This window comes from Peromyscus leucopus, chromosome 18 (genome assembly GCF_004664715.2).
Source record: "Peromyscus leucopus breed LL Stock chromosome 18, UCI_PerLeu_2.1, whole genome shotgun sequence".
In the NCBI taxonomy this organism is placed as follows: domain Eukaryota; kingdom Metazoa; phylum Chordata; class Mammalia; order Rodentia; family Cricetidae; genus Peromyscus; species Peromyscus leucopus.
This window is the reverse complement of record NC_051078.1, coordinates 3,306,446-3,322,264: the sequence shown is the minus strand read 5'-3', so window position 1 is coordinate 3,322,264 and position 15,819 is coordinate 3,306,446. Positions and strand designations below refer to the sequence as shown.

The window sequence follows — 15,819 nt, the reverse complement described above, 5'->3', positions numbered from 1 at the left end:
TCTCGGTCTTAAATACCCCTCTGTCCCCCACCCCTACCCCCCACCCCCTCTAGTCCTGAGCCCGCCTCCATAAGGCAGGGTCCAATCCGGACCTGCAGGGAGTACTCTCCAGAGTACCTCCTTGGGTCAGGCTTGGGTGGAAAAAGTCCCTGTTAGGCGCCTCCTCAGACATCCTTAGCCGGATCTGACTGCCTGGAAGCCCGGGGGCGTGCTGTGAGGAATGGTAGAGTGATAAGAGACCCACAGCCACTTCCGGGGATCCTCACCTCTTCATTGGGGGGGGGGCTTTCCTCATTTACACTTGGAGCAACAACAGCTGGTTTCTTTGGGTCAGTGGTCTTTTTCCTGCAATACTCCCACCACGGGGGGACAGAGCTCATTGCCAGTTGGGATCCCCCACCCAAATCCCATTCCCCATGTGGCAAGCTTACCCCAAGACAGGTGTTTCATAACAAGAAAGCAGTCGTATAAGCTAATACCCAGTGAACAAGGACAGGGACAGAGAACTAACTACCCACCTCTCTGCTAGGTAGGGGTGGCTGGGCCTGGTTTAGGGGAAACATTGAACTAATTTGAAATTTTTATTTTATAGGAGCCGCAAAGCCCTGAAATCCTGTTCCTGACATCCAGGTTTCTTCTCAAAGCAGGCATTCAGCAGTACCCGTTTAAACTAACGGCTCGCCCCTCGCTGCCGGCCCGGCTGCCCCATTACAGCCGGCATTGGTGAGCCTGGCTGCCCCAGGGGCGCAAAGGGGCCACCCACCCACCTCATGTACCCGTGGTCCCCGAAGAGACACACATTCCTGCTGTTTGCGGTCATCCCCCCTTCCATCCAAAGACAATTTAGCAACCCCCCCATCACTCTGGTTCCCCAAGTCCCTGACCCCAAAGCCCAGGGTGGGGTTCAGAGAGGGTGGGCCTCTCCTCTTCAATTCCTCCCATTGTTCCCCAGAAATCTTATCTGGGCCTTACGTCCTGTCCCCCCTCCCTTGTGGATCCCTCCCCTCATTGTCAGCCAGAGGGACCTGGGGCCCGTGGGGAGGCTCCAGCATCTCCACACCCTCCCACCCCTGGAGTCTATTGTCTGCTGAGGAAGCTCCAGCCCACGTGACTGAGCCCAGGGGACTGCTGGACACAGTGGACACACAGACACATAGGGACCCAGAGGCCATCTGGGTCTCTGTACACTTGGCTGTCCCTGTCCCAGGGGCCATGCCAGGAGCTGGGAGGGGTAACAACCTCTTCGGCGCTCCACTCTTAGGTCTGGGTTTGAAGAACCCACTCCTGTTCAGTGTGGACATACCTCCCCCCCACCCCCCAGAAGAGGACAAAGGAGACTCTGGATCCTCTCCACCATCCCGTTCTTCGGCAGAACATGGAAGCCTCAGACAAAGGTACCCTGGGTATTTTATACACTAGTATCTAGGTGTGTGTGTGTGTGTGTGTGTGTGTGTGTGTGTGTGTGTGTGTGTGTGGCGGGTAGTAGGAGGTCACAAGTGAGCCTTCTGGTGGAGTTTGAACCGAAGAATAAATCTAGAACCCAGAAGGACTGAATAAAGGGAGACTACATTAAGGTAACTCTAGTTTCCCCTGAGCCCCAGGCGGGGACCGAGCGACGCTGTCATTGTGGTGGATGACAAAGACAGTCTCCTTTGATCATCTACCCCTCTCATTTGTCCTTTGTTTGAGACAGGGTCTCCCGCTGTAGACCAGGCTGGACAAGGTCTCACGCTGTAGACCAGGCTGGCCTCACAAGGACCTGCCTGCCTCTGCCTCCTGAGTGCTGGGATCAAAGGTGTGCGCCACCACATCCAGCTTCTACCTTCTCCTCTCCTCAGATCCCTCCTCCCAGGGCCAGCAAATCTCATCCCCACCACAGCCCCTCCATCTCCTACCACCAAGACAGCAGCCTAGTGATGTAACAAAACCTTTATTCACAGGAAACTGGAAAACAAAACCACAACAAAACCAACCATGTCTATCTGGTCCCTGCCCCAGCCCTCCCTCCATCTGAGGGGAACCATGCATGGAGTGGAGCGGACGGATCCTGTGTTCCTTGTGCAGAGAAGAGTCCTTTCAGGTCTAGGCACTCCCCTTGGTGTTGAGCTCTCTCCCAGCCTTGCCCATCCTCCACACACCAGGAAGAAAGGACCCTGGCGCATCGCCAGGATGCTCTTCCGATTCCTCGAGGGCCCAGTGGCTGAATCAGCACCGTTCCCAAGGCCTTCCTTCACCAGTTATAACTCATCTTCATCCAGCTTGGCCAGCCTGGCCTGACCGGGTGGGGTGCTCAGAGCTGGGAGGGCTGGAGGCTTGTGAGGAATCTGGGGGGCATCACTGAGAGCCTGCGGGAAGATTCAAGTTGAGGATCAGCAGAGGCCACCAGCCGACGCTCACCCCTCTTCCGGTTAAAGGCCCTAACCAGACCACCCTCCTCTTGCCCCGGAATTAATCTGGAGAGGGTAAGGATGGAAAGTCACACGAAAGGAGCGTGGCAGAAGGGGGGAGATGGGGTGGGAGGAACAAATGCCCTCCCCTTCCTGCCCTAGTAGGAGGCTGTTTCTCGTACCTTTACATCCAGGGGCAAGGGTGCTCTGGGCACCTCCCCTTTGGGCAAAAGCAGCAGGGAAGGGAGGGAGCCATTGACAGGTGTGTGCATGCTGACCTGGGCCAGGTCTCCAGGCTGCATCCGCCCAGGGCTCCCTACCCCAGGCCCTCCTGGCCGCCCCAGGCTGTTGGTCTGGCTCTCCCGTCTCTGGTACTCGATGGGGGACTGCAGTGCTGGGCAAGGTAAGGAGGAGGAGAGCTGTAACAGGGGAGGCAGACGGAGCCCCTGCCTCCCCCTTCCTCCCACCGGCCTGCCCTCCCTCCGGAGTCAGCCAATGTAAAGTGCCTGGAACTCTTAGAGGATTCTGGGTGGGCAGAGAGAGAATGGAGAGAAGCCAGGCACAAAGAACCAAGGGTTGGAGGTTGGCGGGGTGGGGGGGGTGGGGGGAGTCGTGGGGAGGGTTCAGGGGGTCAAACTACTGCGGAGGGATGGTGGGAGCTTCACCATTGAGAAAGTCCCGCTGGCTCTCCAGGATCTGGGCCACTTGCTTGATCCAGGCCTGACTGACTGCGGGGTCGGAAGCCTGCAGAACGTAGCGCTGGATCCCACCTTCCGGCCCCCTAGAGGTCAGCGCGAAACGGCAAGGGTTGCCTTGGAGGTTTCCCTCCAGGCCTAGGCAGCTCACCTGGATTTGCAAACAGGAACGGTCCTCAGGTTCTGCGGGCCCCTCCACCAACCCCAGGAGTCAGGTCTCGCCAGGCGTCACCCCACCCCGTCTGCCCCCTCCCCACGGCACCCCCCCCACCTTGATACTGCTCTTGTACACATAGCCAGGCTGTGTACCGCCTCGGCCTCCTCCTCCTCCTCCTCCTCCCAACGCCTCGCTGAAGATGACGATTTGCTCAAACAGGAAGACACGCCTCTCTCGACCCCGGGAAGAAAGCAGACCCCCAGCCTCGGGCTCTGTCACCAAGAATGTGTCCTGGCCCAAGAGTTTCCCCTGGGCCGTTAGTTTTCCCTGGAACCAAGGGACACACACAGCTGGCCTCTGAGAGAGCACGGGTTCGAACAGAGCATCTGCTTCTCCCGCCCTCCCCGGCTACCCTCCCCGCCCCCCCCCCCCCGCCCCCCCCCCGACACTCCCAACTAACCCTGGTGGAGTCTCAGAAGGTGATTCCTTATAAGGATCCGGAGTGCTAAGACCTGAACTCTAGAACACTGCACTGCCATTTCTTGCCCCGTTCCCATACCTCGAATCCTCGAAGTCTCCCCAGGGACATCATGTCATCGCAACGCTTGGGTACGAAGCACATGACCTCCACAGCTTGCTGGGATAGAGGTGGAGAGGGGCATTGTTGGACACACAGGGCCATTCCTGGCAAACAGGCCTCCTTTCGAGAGAGGCAGACAGTTGCCTCTCCACACATCACCACCAGAGGGGCCTCTCCCTAAAAACCAGACCTCCCTGCACCACCCAGAGACTGAGAGAAGGTTCCTGGGAACCTCACCTCCAGCTCGTCAGTACCCATCCCAGCTCGGCTGTAATACTTCAGAAAGTCCTAGGACACAAAGAAGAGATGTTCAGGGAGGTTGTGAGCACATCCTCAGAAGTGCTCGCATCCAGCCCTGAAGACTGAGGAAATGCCTGTCCCAGCCAGCTGTGTCCCCGGGGCCTAGGGTGGTCCTGACCTTGAGCAACAGCTGATATTTCATAATTCGCTGCACAGGTTTAATGAGGAGGTCATTGAGCTGCAGACGGTGTCCCAGCTGCTGCCTGAGCTCCTGGGGACAAGGACAGGCCTGAAAAGCCTGTTCACGCTGATTCTCTGCTCCCCTCCCCCCTCCCCTCCAAGGCACCCCAAACACTGACCTCAAAGTAGCTGTCCCCAAATTCTGACACCACATGTTCTGACTTGGGCTTATTCTGACAGTAGACCACATACATATGCAGCCGGCGCTCCTAACAGGGGTAATGTTGAGCAGATGACGGCAGGGCAACCCAGGGCACATCTCCACTGAGCCCGGAACCCATCCCAAGTCCTTCCCCGGCTAGAGCCCGGCCTCACGTGTTTGATGAACAGCTGAGCCAACAAATCGGGATCTTTCAAACACAGCTGCAGCTCCTGCAGGAAATAGCTGGAAGAGTTGGGAAGACAGGGCCGCACATCACATCGAACACTCCTCAGACCACTCAGCCCTCCTCACACATCCCAGGTGTTCAGTCACATGCCCCAGTCACTCTCCCTACAAAACCCCAAGGCTCCTTGAGTCCCGGGGGACCCATGGCTGGGATGCAGAATCTAGGATAGAGAGATGACTAGACAGACGCCCTCCCCCAGCACCTGGCTCAGGGCTCCATCACTCACTCTCTGTGCCACTCATAGATTTGCTGAATGTTCCCAAACACAATCCTGTCACGGCCTCGAAGACTCTCAGGGACCCCCTGAGTAGCCATGGTAGCCATGTAACCCTGTGGGGAGGATGAGAGGGGACTGTGAGCTTGTAACCTCGGCTCTGGGCAGCCCCAACACAGGGTCCAGAAGTAAGGGCCCTAGGAAGCTGGTAGAGAGGAGCACCACCTCTGGAAGATGTCCCCAGGCAGAGGGAAGGGGTGAGTGGACCGTGGCCGGGAAGAGGAGAGAACTACCTCTACAATCTGTCCCAAGTCATCCACGTACATTTTTTCTGTTTCTACCAGCTCACTCAGGACAAACCTAGGGAGTACAAGGCGTGCGAGGATGCCATCATGTCCGAGTCCAGAGACATCCTCAGCTCAGCCAGTTCTTCCTGGACTAAATGACCCTCCGTCCCCACAGCCACCCCCGGAGGGCCAATCTTGTGGGAGCTCGGGAACTGGAGTGTGCTGTGAACTTACATACTCCTTTCCAGGGCGACCTTCTTCTGTTCTTCCTCATTCTGGGGAGCTTGAGACAAAGTCTCCTCTTCAGGTGGCTAGAAGGTAAGAGCATCCAGGGCGGGGGGGGGGGGGGGGAGGAAACCTTTTCAGTGAAGAGCGCCTTTTCAGATCTATATTCATTTGTTTGTTTGTTTGTTTGTTTTCAGACAGGGTCTCTCTATGTAGTTCTGGCTGTCCTGGAACTTGCTATATAAACCCAGGCTGGCCTTAAACCTACAGAGATCCACCTACCTCTGCCTCCTGAGTGCTGGAATTGAAGGTGTGGGTCATCATACCTGGCCTAAGATTTATTTTATTTTTATTATCATTATTATTATTATTTTATTATTATTAAGGTATTGGGGCGTCATGTATGTGCTGGTACCCACAGAGACCAGAAGAAGGTACTGGGTCCTTTGGGGTTGGAGATCCAGGTAACTGTGAGTCACGTGATGTGGGTGCTAGGAACTGAACTTGGGTCTTCTGGAAGAGTAGCAAGTGTGCCTAACCACTGAGCCACACGTCTCCAGCCGTTACTTGATTATTTTGAAACATGACCTCCTATAGCCCAGGAGGGCCTGGAATTTGATACATAGCTGAAGTTGGCCCTGAACAGGTGCATGCCACATGCCCAGCTCTATGTCTCCATACCTGTGTCTTGTCTCCAGGACCCTCCAACAATGTAGTCAGTAAGGTTAGTTCTGGCAACCCTTCTCCTGTGGCTAGTGTTGGTTCCAGCATCCAGTTCTAAGGCCAGACAGGTGACTGAGGTCATGCACAGTAGATGGGCTCCCCAGTGACCAGTGACCCCCAACCTGCTCCCTCTTTCCCGGGGTCGTTCCTGGAGGCCCTGCTTCTGTGGTACAGGCTGCTCACCTCGTATTGTCCTGTTTGACCACTGTCTGCCTCGGTTTCCACACTGAGGCAATGTTTGGAGTGATCCAACCATCTCCTCAGGCCAGTCACTGGCCCAGGGGGGACCGGAGAACAGGGGTGAGAGCTGAGGCCAGAGCTGGGGCCAGACGGGGCAGCCAGACCCGAAGCAGCGGAGGCTGACACGCTCCCCTCACTACCAGCAATGGAGTAGGATTCTAACCGGAGAGAAAGAGAGCAGTTGAGGGACACTGCCCCAGCGCCAGACTTGGGGTCCTAGGGGGATTCCCAGGCTGTCCTCTCCGTGATGTGCAGACCCTGTCTTCCAGGGTCTTTTGCCAACTCTCATTTGAACCTGCCAGGATAGAAATCTTTGCAAGGGCACCCCGGGGCGGAAGGACAGAAAACACCTGGCTCCGAGGCCTGTACTCCCCCAGTTCCACGCGGAGGTTCCCCATACCCTGAGCACAGCACAGATATGGGGGTGGGGGCAGCCATCTGGGCAGATACTGGAAACTGGGGGGGAGCCATCTGCTTTCCTACAACACTCCCCCTTCCAATAGGTACAGACCATTCTCCCAGAGAGGGGTGAGAACAGGGGAGCTCGGCTGTCTGCCACCCCCAGACCCCTCCTCCTCCAGCGCCAGTCATTACTATATAATTTTTTTTTTTTTGGACTGCCCACCTCTCCAGCACGTGCACAGACCCAACAGAGAGGCCGTGAGGAGAGCGCGGCAGGGGGTCATCTTTGGTCAGCAGTTGAGAAAAGCTGCCCTCTGAGTTCTTTCAAAGCCCCTTACAGACAGTCACCCCCCACCCCCCCACCCCACCCCCAGTTCTCATTCCCCTGCTCTCTTCTCAGAATACTTTTCAGCCAAGTGATGTGAGCGAAGATACATGGTGCTGGGCCTAAGAAGATCGTGAGAGAATTTTTTCCTCCTAGCCAGCTGATTATAGCAATGAGTCCTCTGACCCTTCCCCAATTCCCTCAACTTGGACGAGTAGAAACCTAGCGGGAAGGACCTTAGATCGTCTCTGTTAAATCGCTTTCCTGGAAACACACAGAGGCTCCAACCTTAAATCCCTCGGGCCGGAGCCAGCAGATGCCCCAAACGCCAGCTCAAGGCACCCCCACCCCCTACTCAAGGCTGCCCCCCAGGACCTCACACTCACCACGTCCCCCCCGGGCGAAGCAGCAGCCGCATTTTGTCAGCACTTTCCGGATCACTCGGGGACAGGCACAGCGACCCTCTTTGTGACCCCCCCGCATGGCGCCCGGGCCCCCCCGCACCCCCCACCCGGGCCGGCCATGCAGGGGGAATCACGGGGGGCGGGGCGGGGACGGCGCAGGGCGCACACCCCCCTCCCTCCCACCGGGGTCCAGGCTTGGGGATGCGGGGGTGGGGGTGGGGGGGTGGGGAGGAAAGGGATGGGAAGCGGGGGGTCCAGGAGTAGACGGAAGTCGGGGCAGGGGAGCGTGGAGGGAGGGCCGTGCGGGGCCGGGCCGCCGAGTGGGGCGGGGAGGGTTTCCGGAACCCTGGCGGTGCGGGGGTGGGGGGGGGAGGGCCGGGGTCCAGATGTCCAGCCAAAGGGGGAGGGACAGTGGGGGAGGCCCGGCCGGGATGCGACAGCAGCTCCAGGAGCTCCGTCTCCGGCCTCGGCTCAGAGGTGGCTCTAGGCCCGGGCGGGGTGGTGCGGGGGCCGACGGCCCGAGCCACTGGAGGTGCGCGGGTCCGGGCCGCGCGGCGAGCGGAATAGCAGGCCGGGCCGCGGAGCTGCTGCCGCGGGGAGGGGCCTCTGCGGCCCAGCTCCGCCTCCCCCCCTCCCGCTGCCCCAGCCCCTCCCCCGGGCTCCACCAAGCTCCCACTCCACGTCCCGAGACCTCCACCCCTCCTCCCGGGCCTGGGCTCCCCCGCCCGAGCTCCTGCGCCCTCTGGCATCCCAGCTGCGACTGCGGGGAGCCGGGTTAGGCGAGAAGCCTGGAGGTGGGGGGGGGGGGGAATCTGCCTCGGTCGCCCCCTGGCCCCTGAGATGAAGGATTCTCTCTCTCTGGAAGGGGTCTTGGCTCGTGTGAAACGTTCTGGGGTTCTGGCTGTCTCCCCCCACCCCACCCCCTGCGCCCCACGCAGGGCATGCGTGTATGGGGAACACTTTGTGAGGAACACAACCCAGGTGCCGCCCTCTCTCCCCCGACCCTTCTTTCCTCCAGGCCCCAGAACTCCAAGCTAAAACTAATCACCAATTAAGGCGAAGTCCAGGCGCCTGAGCTGGCCGAGGGCCAGGGGTGGGGCGCGGGGACACTCCACTCCGCCTTCGGGGGCTGGGGACCCGCCGAAGTGAGGACACACATCGGGCTAGAAGGCGAAGAGAAGCGTGGTGTCTGCGATTAAATGGTCCCATGCAAACTGGGTGCAAACCTTTATGTTACTGTGGACAGGATCTGTCGGAAGTCAGCACTTGGCGCAGGATGGCAAACTGTGCCCCACCCAAGCCCAGCTTCTTACCCGGCTGCAGAGCCCAGGCGCGGACCTCAGGTTCGCGCTCCCCTGTTTGGACCTTCTCGGTACAATCACTCTCTGTCCCGGTACTCCCAGGCCCTAAGGGATCTCTCTTCGGGGTCTGCTGGGACAGAGTCACTGTAAGGACCACCACCCCCCGCCCCGCGCGCGGGCTGCCTTGACCTCCCCCTTCCCTCCCCCTCCTGTCAAAATGCGCATTATTTTGAGAGGTTCAACAAGAACCTGGCCTATGGCCTTTATAAGCGAACTTAAGGATCCCTGCCACTGCTCCATATAACTTTTGTTTGCGGGTAAACTGAGTCGTGGAGTGCAATTCTCCTGAAATCCCCCTAAAGACCCCCGACCCCACCCGCGGTCCCTCCTTCTTACCCCCTCCTGCCCGGGTACGGCGCATGCGCGCAGCATGCCCCCCATGACCCCCAGTATCCGGTCAGTGCGGCCAGGGGTGGGGCGGTCCGGGGGCTTCATGCTGGACCCCCTACCCTGCTTCAGGTTTCAGGGCCGAGGGGCTACGGAAGCTGGGGGGCTCTGAGGCCTGTCTGCGTCCGGGGTGTTGCTGCGGCCGAATCCGCCCCCCTGCCGGGCTCCGCCCCCACTCCCACCTCGGCCAAACTTCGCAGAAGGGGTAGGGTTGTTCCTTGCTCCGCAAACGGAGTTGAACAACAAACCAACTCCTCTCAATCCCGACCCCATCCCTCGAGATGTGGCCTAGGGCCTTGCAGGGTTCTTGCGGCGCCCAGCACTGGTTCTACCCGGTCCCCAGGGTCCCAGGAGGTAAAGGGACTGTGCAGGAGCGCAAGGATTCCCCCCCATTCCCCCAGCTCCTTCTCAGCTCCCCACCCCCACCCGGCCCAAGGAACAGAAAACGGGTGTGGCATAGAGTTGCATATTTTACTTTATTTTTATTAAATTAAAAGCTACAGTCTGGCAGCAATTCCAGAACAGGGTGAGGAGGCTCCTTATAGGGGTAGAGAAGAGCGAGAGAAAGACAGACTGACAGACAGACACAGGAGAGAAAGGATCCGTTAAGGTAGGACTACTGTTATCTTAACACACAGCTGGCTGGGGGTGGCAGCTAATTCAGTCCAAGGTGAGACAGTACAGTATCCAGGGGCCGGGGCTCGAGACCTCCGCCCCCTACCCAGGTCCTTTCTCAGCCCAGTCACTGGACGACAGTGCATACGAGGAAAAGCCAAGGACGCTGGAGGAGCAGGGTATAGAGTATGTACACGGAGTGCAGGGAGGGAGCCCCGAACCAGCCTCTGCTGCAGAGGGCGTGGCTCACAGGCCACAGAAGCACTTGGCCAATGGGGGGCAGGGGAAGGGACGGTCCCCTTCCCCCCTGAACTCCCACCTCAGTCGCACAAATCCCCTCGTGTGGGTGGTGTGGGGGCAGAGAGAGAGGAGAACAGAGGCTTCCGTTGGATCCTAGTGGAAGAGGACAGCAGGGGCCTTGGCAAAGGGGGTGGGTGGCCTTCAGTCATCTGTGATACCCTTGGCTCTCAGTTCCTCTTGCACCCTAGTCAGGTAGGTGGGGTCCGGATACCCAAACCTGGGGCAGAGAGAGATGAGGGTCAGAGTTAGCTGAGGGGGTTTGCTCATTATTACCCACCCTCATTTTGAGTGACTCGGGAGAGGCCAGATTCAGACCCCTCCCCACTTCCCATGAGGAGGGACCTCCAAAACCAAGGTAAGCCAGAGTCTGCAGCTTTTTGTTTTTGTTTTTGTTTGTTAAGCTGAACACATCAGGACCAGGATGAAAACAGACTGAGCAAGTGATGGGTGGTCTTCTCCAGTAAGGAGACTCCCAGAGGAGAGGGCAGATGACTCTCCCAAAGCAGACATGGGAGGAAGGGGAGGAGCCAGGGGGAAGGAAATGGGGAGGAGCCGCACAGCTGGGGTCCCCCTGTGCAGCTGGTCTTGTGGTGGATGTCGTTCCAAGTGATGACGTTGGGTCTCCCTGTGGTCATGGACGTGCCAATGGTGAAGGTGAGGCGCTGGTCGAATGCCTTTCGGAACAGGGTCAGCACCTTGTTGCCCTCGGGGCAGTCCGGGAGGTAGGCCACCCGTGTGGTACCAGGGTACCGAACTCCGGGGTTCGGGTGTTCAGCCTGAGAGGGGGAGGAGGCAGAGGAGGCAGACAGCAGTGTCTCAAAGGCCTGGATCCCGGTGGAGGGTCATTCCCAACAGACTGACAGCCTTTCAGGGGGAGGGTGGCTTTGGGGTCTGGGCAGCAGAGCCTGTATCTGGACACAATTTACTGTTAATCCCTCAAGTCTCAACTCAGGGACAAATGGACTCTCGGAAGTGATGGAAGTTACTTTCCAGACAAGTCAGCAAAAATGCGACAACAAGAAAAACTTATCTTTTGGCATTCCCTCTACCTCAAATACTAACGCTCGTCAGAGTTAACTTTCATCAAGACCTTATTGTCTCCTAACCGGGCACAGAGGGGCACCCGAGCTGTTAGAATGGCCAGGTCCCTGTACCAACTCCAGACTTTCCTTCTGCAAAGGATGTCTGTCATATCCACATGAGCCAGGTTACTAGTTCAAGCCTTTCTGTCATATTCGATTTTGGGTGTTGTTGTTTTTTTTTTTTTTTTTTTTTTTTTGTTCTTCCTTGTTTGATTTGGTTTTCTTGGGGGCAGGGATTGAACTCAGGGCTCCCCATAGGATAGGCGTGTGCTCTACCACTGAGCTACACGCCAGCCCTCATCCCTGAGTTTTACATGTGCCTTTGGGTCATGGAGATAATAAGCTGGGTCTCAAGGAGCCCCCCCTCCCCCCAGCTCCGGAGCACATCCCAAGGCATCCTGGGTGACAGCAAGAGCCCGTCACGCCTCGAAACACACTGCCCACATCACCTATTTTTCTTAGGTCAGAAAGTGAACGCGGAGGAAACCATCGATCAGGGAGAACTGTGGTCTTCTTACCCCCTGGACACCGGGCGGGAAGACGTATTGGATGACAATGGTGCCGTACTTCTCATAGCTGGGTAGCAGGAGGGTGGCATCCTTGGAGACCAGCATCCGCCCATTCTGGGGCTGGTTGCCCACCAGCTGCCCGTAGAAGCGGCCACACATGGGGCAGGCTTTCTTCACCTGCAGGGCCCTCGTGATGCAGCCCTCGCAGAAGGAGTGGCGGCACTTCTCCAGCGTCTTGGCGTTCTGGATCTCCCCCAGGCAGATGGGGCAGATGCTCTCCTGCTCCTCGGCCCCCTCCCGAAGACGCGGAGGGAGTGGAGGGGGCAGGGGGGGAGGGGGAGGGGGGAGCCCGCGTGCTCCTGGGGGCAGGAGCGGGGCTGCCCGAAGAGGAGGAGGCGGACCTGGGCGGTGCAGCTCAGGGTGCTCCCCACCACCCCCCAAAGCCAGGCAGCCCATGAGCTCCCCCTGCCTCTGGGCTTTCTTCAGCTCTTTCTCGGCCTCTTTCAGTAGCCCCTTGAGAGCCTTGCGGGCCAGGTAGAGCCCATTGGGAGGGGCCGGGGGAGGGCCCTGTGGGGAAAGCTGGAGCACGTAGATGTCGGAAGTCTCTCCATCGATGAGGATGGACACTCGGTGCTCCTCCCGGAGCCGGGCCAGCCGGGCTGGGGTCTCCTTGCTCAGGAAGTCCCACACAGGCTTGGAGACGGTCACTTTGTTCTTGCAGGTGCCTCCGCAGGCTGCCATTCTGGACAGGACGAACGACACTGCCCCCAGGGTGAAGGGACTCAGAGTGGGGAGTCCCCACCTGACGCGCAGGCGCGCCTCCCACTCAGGTGCCTCCAAACCCCACATCACCTCTGTTCCCCTCAAAGCCGCCCCCAACACCTCCCGCAAACTGGTTTGTTTGTTTGTTTGTTTGTTTTTCTATTTCCCCTTCTCTCCCATAGTCCCAGCACCTGCTGGGGAACTAGTTTCCATATTTCATTATTATCTAAGTCAAGCTTGCCTCCTTCATTTTTCCCCTGACCACAACCGCTTGTCCCTACCCCTCAGGGTGGGGGGGGGAGGCTCTTCAAATGGGGAGGGAGGCTTCCCACCCACCCCCCCTTTGTGCTCACTTTGATCCGGAAGAGCTTAAAATTGGCATGCAGGCTTGCTCCTTTTCCCTGCTACTTGGAGATCGTGTGGCCTAGTGTGATGGGGGGAAAAAAGGAAGTCAGAAACAGATTCTCCAACCCTTCCAGGCCCCAACTCAGGAGCCCTTGAAACAGACAGGAACCTTGAGCAGGGCTACCAGGCATGGGATTCCTTGGAACATGGGAGGAACATGAACTGGGGTTCTCTTGGGGGTGCAGAGGTACCTGAAAAGACCATGGGAGTGGTGCCAGAAGTCTCTCTACTTCCACATTCAGCTGGCCAGAGCTGGGGACGAGGAAGGCAAAGAGTTACGATAGCATTTCCCCAGCCAGCCCAGAAACAAAACACTTCTGTGTCCTCGCCTCCCCTGCAGAATTCCAGGCCCAGCCTCTCAAAGTTGCTCCAGGAACTTCATCAGGCTAACTCCTCTTCTTTTCCCCCAGTGCAGAGGGAGATCCGAGGGGCAGATAAAGGCCCTCGGGGATGGAGGTCTTACTTGCCACCTCCCTCAGGTTGCCACTGACAGATATCTTTCCTAGGCTCCTCAACTCATCTCTTTATTCCACATCCTCAAATAATTCAAGTCCCTGTTGCCGACAGGGGCCTTTCCTGGAGAGCCGAGGTCTGCTAGGGACGCCAGCAAAGTGGTATCCGTCCCTGCGGTAACAAAAGTTCTCCCTGTCACCTTTAAACCCAGGGCCCCGCAGAGCTCTGTCAGCTCCTGGGTCTGCATTTAGGAGGGGCGGGGCTCAAGCAGGAGCACAGCCAGAGGGACCCCGCGTCTCCACCACACACACCCCCACACCCCCGGGCCTGTCACACATCCAGCTCCAGGTCTGTGCCCACAACAAAGTGCGGCTCCATCAGGAAGAGGGGCCATTGATGTGACCTCGATTCCTTGACTCATCCCGAGAAGGAGCCGCTGTCCGTGTGCGTGCCTCCCTCCACCCTAGGGCCCTTAGGATGCCACCCTGGCGTCCCAGGCCGCGGGGCCCGGGCCCGTGGACTGCACGGTGGAATGCCCCCACCCCAGCCTCTCGAGAGGACCCGGGACCGAGGTGTCCTAGCTCCGAGCCCTGCTGGCACGGCGCAGGGAGGCGGGGCCACAGTTGAGTCTGGTCTGGCATTCCTCCGGGGCAAACCAGGCCGGACAGCGGGACCAGCGTCTCCTCCCTCCCCGACCGCGGGGCCCCTGGCAAGGGACGGCGAGAAAGGGCAAGGGTCCCCGGAGGCGCCCCCACCCTCCTTCCCCCCCCCCCAGACCTGCCCCCAGATCCATCCAACCCGACACCAACTCCCGCATCCCTACTCGGGGGAGCCCCGGAGTCCCCCGCCGCTGGGTGAGGGCGTGGGTCCACCCGGCCGCGGCCCGGAGGAGGTTGAACCCCCCCACCCCGCCGCCGCCGTGGAGGCCGGGGCTGGAGGTGCCGGGAGGAGGAGGAGGAGGAAGAAGAGGAGGAGGAGGAGGATGGGCCCTGGGGCCCAGGACGCGGACGCGGCCCCCCTCCGGGCCAGCGCCCCGTGCGCGCGCGGGGGTGCGAGCGCGTGGAGGGGGGTGTCGGAGGGGATCGGGGGCGCTGGCGAGGTGGGATCGGGGAGGGTGGGGGGCACGCGGTGGGTGTGGGGGCGCCGGGCTCACCTACCTCCCGTCCGCGCCGCCATTGCCGGTCACATGACTGAGGCTGTTGCTGGGATGACGGTCCGGGCCTTAGCAACAAGGGGCGGGAGGGGGGGAGACCCCGAGGAAGGTGGCAGGGGATGCCGGGGTGCGGGCCGGGAGGAGGGACGCAGGGAGGAGGGGGCGCGGCGCCCCGCTCCCCGCGGCGGGCGGCGGGCGGGCGACAATTACCGGATCCCTCGGACCCCTCCTGCCCACCCCGGAGCCCCTGCCTCCCGGGGCCCGGAACAAAAATGGAGGCGCCGAGGGATCCGGGCCTGGGAGGGAGGGGTGGCCCCGGGGGTAGGAGGTGAGATCCCTTAGGAAGGCCGCTCCGGCTGCCCCCTCCCGGAGGGACCGGCTCCCCGGTTCCCCTTCCCCCCCACCCCAGCAGCGTGGCACCTCCGAACCGGCGGTGCGGGCGGGGATGGGTGCGGGAGCCGCCTCGGTGGGTGCGCGGATTTGGGGGGGGGAGGGCGATTTTTTTGAGACCTTAGGCTGTAAAGGAGAGATGTGGGATGGGAAGAGTTTGGGGGGGGGGAGGAAAACATCGGTACTACAAAATAAACCCTGGGACGACTCCTCCCATCCCCTCCCTCGACTCTGGCCTCCTCCTCCTCGAGTGTTACCTTCGGTGACCCCCCCCCCCCCACCAGCCTGTGGCCAGATGGGGACGGGTGACTGGTTTCCCCACAAATAGGGACACAGGTCGGTGCAGGATGGGAAGTGAATAGTTCCTTAAAAAAAAAAAAAAAAAAAAAAAAAAAAAAAAAAAAACAACGGCTTGGGGGTGGTGTTGGTGTCAAGTACGTGGCTCAAATAGAGTTAAAAATTCCCAAAGAGGGGGAAAAAAATCTCTGCTCTGCTTCCCACCAGAGCAGTCTCCGCCTCCTGCGCTCACTTCCCTGGGGCCACATCAAGCCAGGTTTTTCCACCAGCCAAGACCTCAGCCGAGACCTCCTGAGTCTCCCCGACTAGCAACAACCACGTCATCCTCCCCTTCCATGCCCTCCCCCCTGGACTGGAGGCCTGGTCACTCACTCACTCCTTCACTTTCCCAGGACCCTGCTGTTCTCTTCCTGCCCTCTAAGTAGATCGCTTTCCCAGGAAGCCTGGGTGAGCCGAGTTCCTTCCCAAACAGCTGGTATGCAGAGGCCCACTGAAGTTAAGAGATGGAGTAACCGGCCGCATCAGCCCCTCCTCCCTGCCCACCATCACTGTGCAAGTCCCACAAAGTTGAGGAATGTCTCCACTCCCGTGTCTCCA

General features: G+C 59.4%; 2 protein-coding genes across 12 annotated transcripts; both read right to left on the bottom strand.

The window, feature by feature from the left end:
* Positions 1-1,914: 1,914 nt before the first annotated feature.
* Arhgef25 (Rho guanine nucleotide exchange factor 25) lies at positions 1,915-9,592 on the bottom strand. 6 transcript variants are annotated; one of them, XM_028886266.2, is made up of 17 exons: positions 9,053-9,152; positions 8,984-8,998; positions 8,822-8,936; positions 6,321-6,535; positions 6,096-6,191; positions 5,424-5,500; positions 5,196-5,262; positions 4,915-5,018; positions 4,615-4,684; positions 4,419-4,508; positions 4,238-4,330; positions 4,057-4,107; positions 3,799-3,876; positions 3,354-3,566; positions 3,053-3,233; positions 2,570-2,781; positions 1,915-2,345 (listed from the first exon to the last, which is right to left on the bottom strand). In XM_028886266.2, the coding sequence occupies exons 1-17, from the start codon at positions 9,107-9,109 to the stop codon at positions 2,238-2,240; spliced, it is 1,842 nt and encodes a 613-aa protein (XP_028742099.1). In that variant the 5' UTR covers positions 9,110-9,152; the 3' UTR covers positions 1,915-2,237. The 6 variants fall into 6 exon arrangements, with proteins under 6 accessions (XP_028742099.1, XP_037052602.1, XP_037052601.1 ...); XM_037196707.1 differs by lacking the exons at positions 8,984-8,998; positions 9,053-9,152 and adding an exon at positions 9,206-9,592 and having other exon boundaries at positions 2,666-2,781; positions 3,799-3,939; XM_037196706.1 differs by lacking the exons at positions 8,984-8,998; positions 9,053-9,152 and adding an exon at positions 9,206-9,589 and having other exon boundaries at positions 3,799-3,939.
* Positions 9,593-9,713: 121 nt separating this feature from the next.
* Dtx3 (deltex E3 ubiquitin ligase 3) lies at positions 9,714-14,944 on the bottom strand. 6 transcript variants are annotated; one of them, XM_028886277.2, is made up of 6 exons: positions 14,540-14,647; positions 13,121-13,181; positions 12,878-12,948; positions 11,772-12,523; positions 10,730-10,947; positions 9,714-10,388 (listed from the first exon to the last, which is right to left on the bottom strand). In XM_028886277.2, coding segments are annotated over exons 3-6 (1,047 nt in total). In that variant the 5' UTR covers positions 12,879-12,948; positions 13,121-13,181; positions 14,540-14,647; the 3' UTR covers positions 9,714-10,312. The 6 variants fall into 6 exon arrangements, with proteins under 6 accessions (XP_028742110.1, XP_028742106.1, XP_028742105.1 ...); XM_028886273.2 differs by having other exon boundaries at positions 11,772-12,504; positions 14,536-14,581; XM_028886272.2 differs by having other exon boundaries at positions 9,714-10,947; positions 11,772-12,504; positions 14,536-14,944.
* Positions 14,945-15,819: the final 875 nt, after the last annotated feature.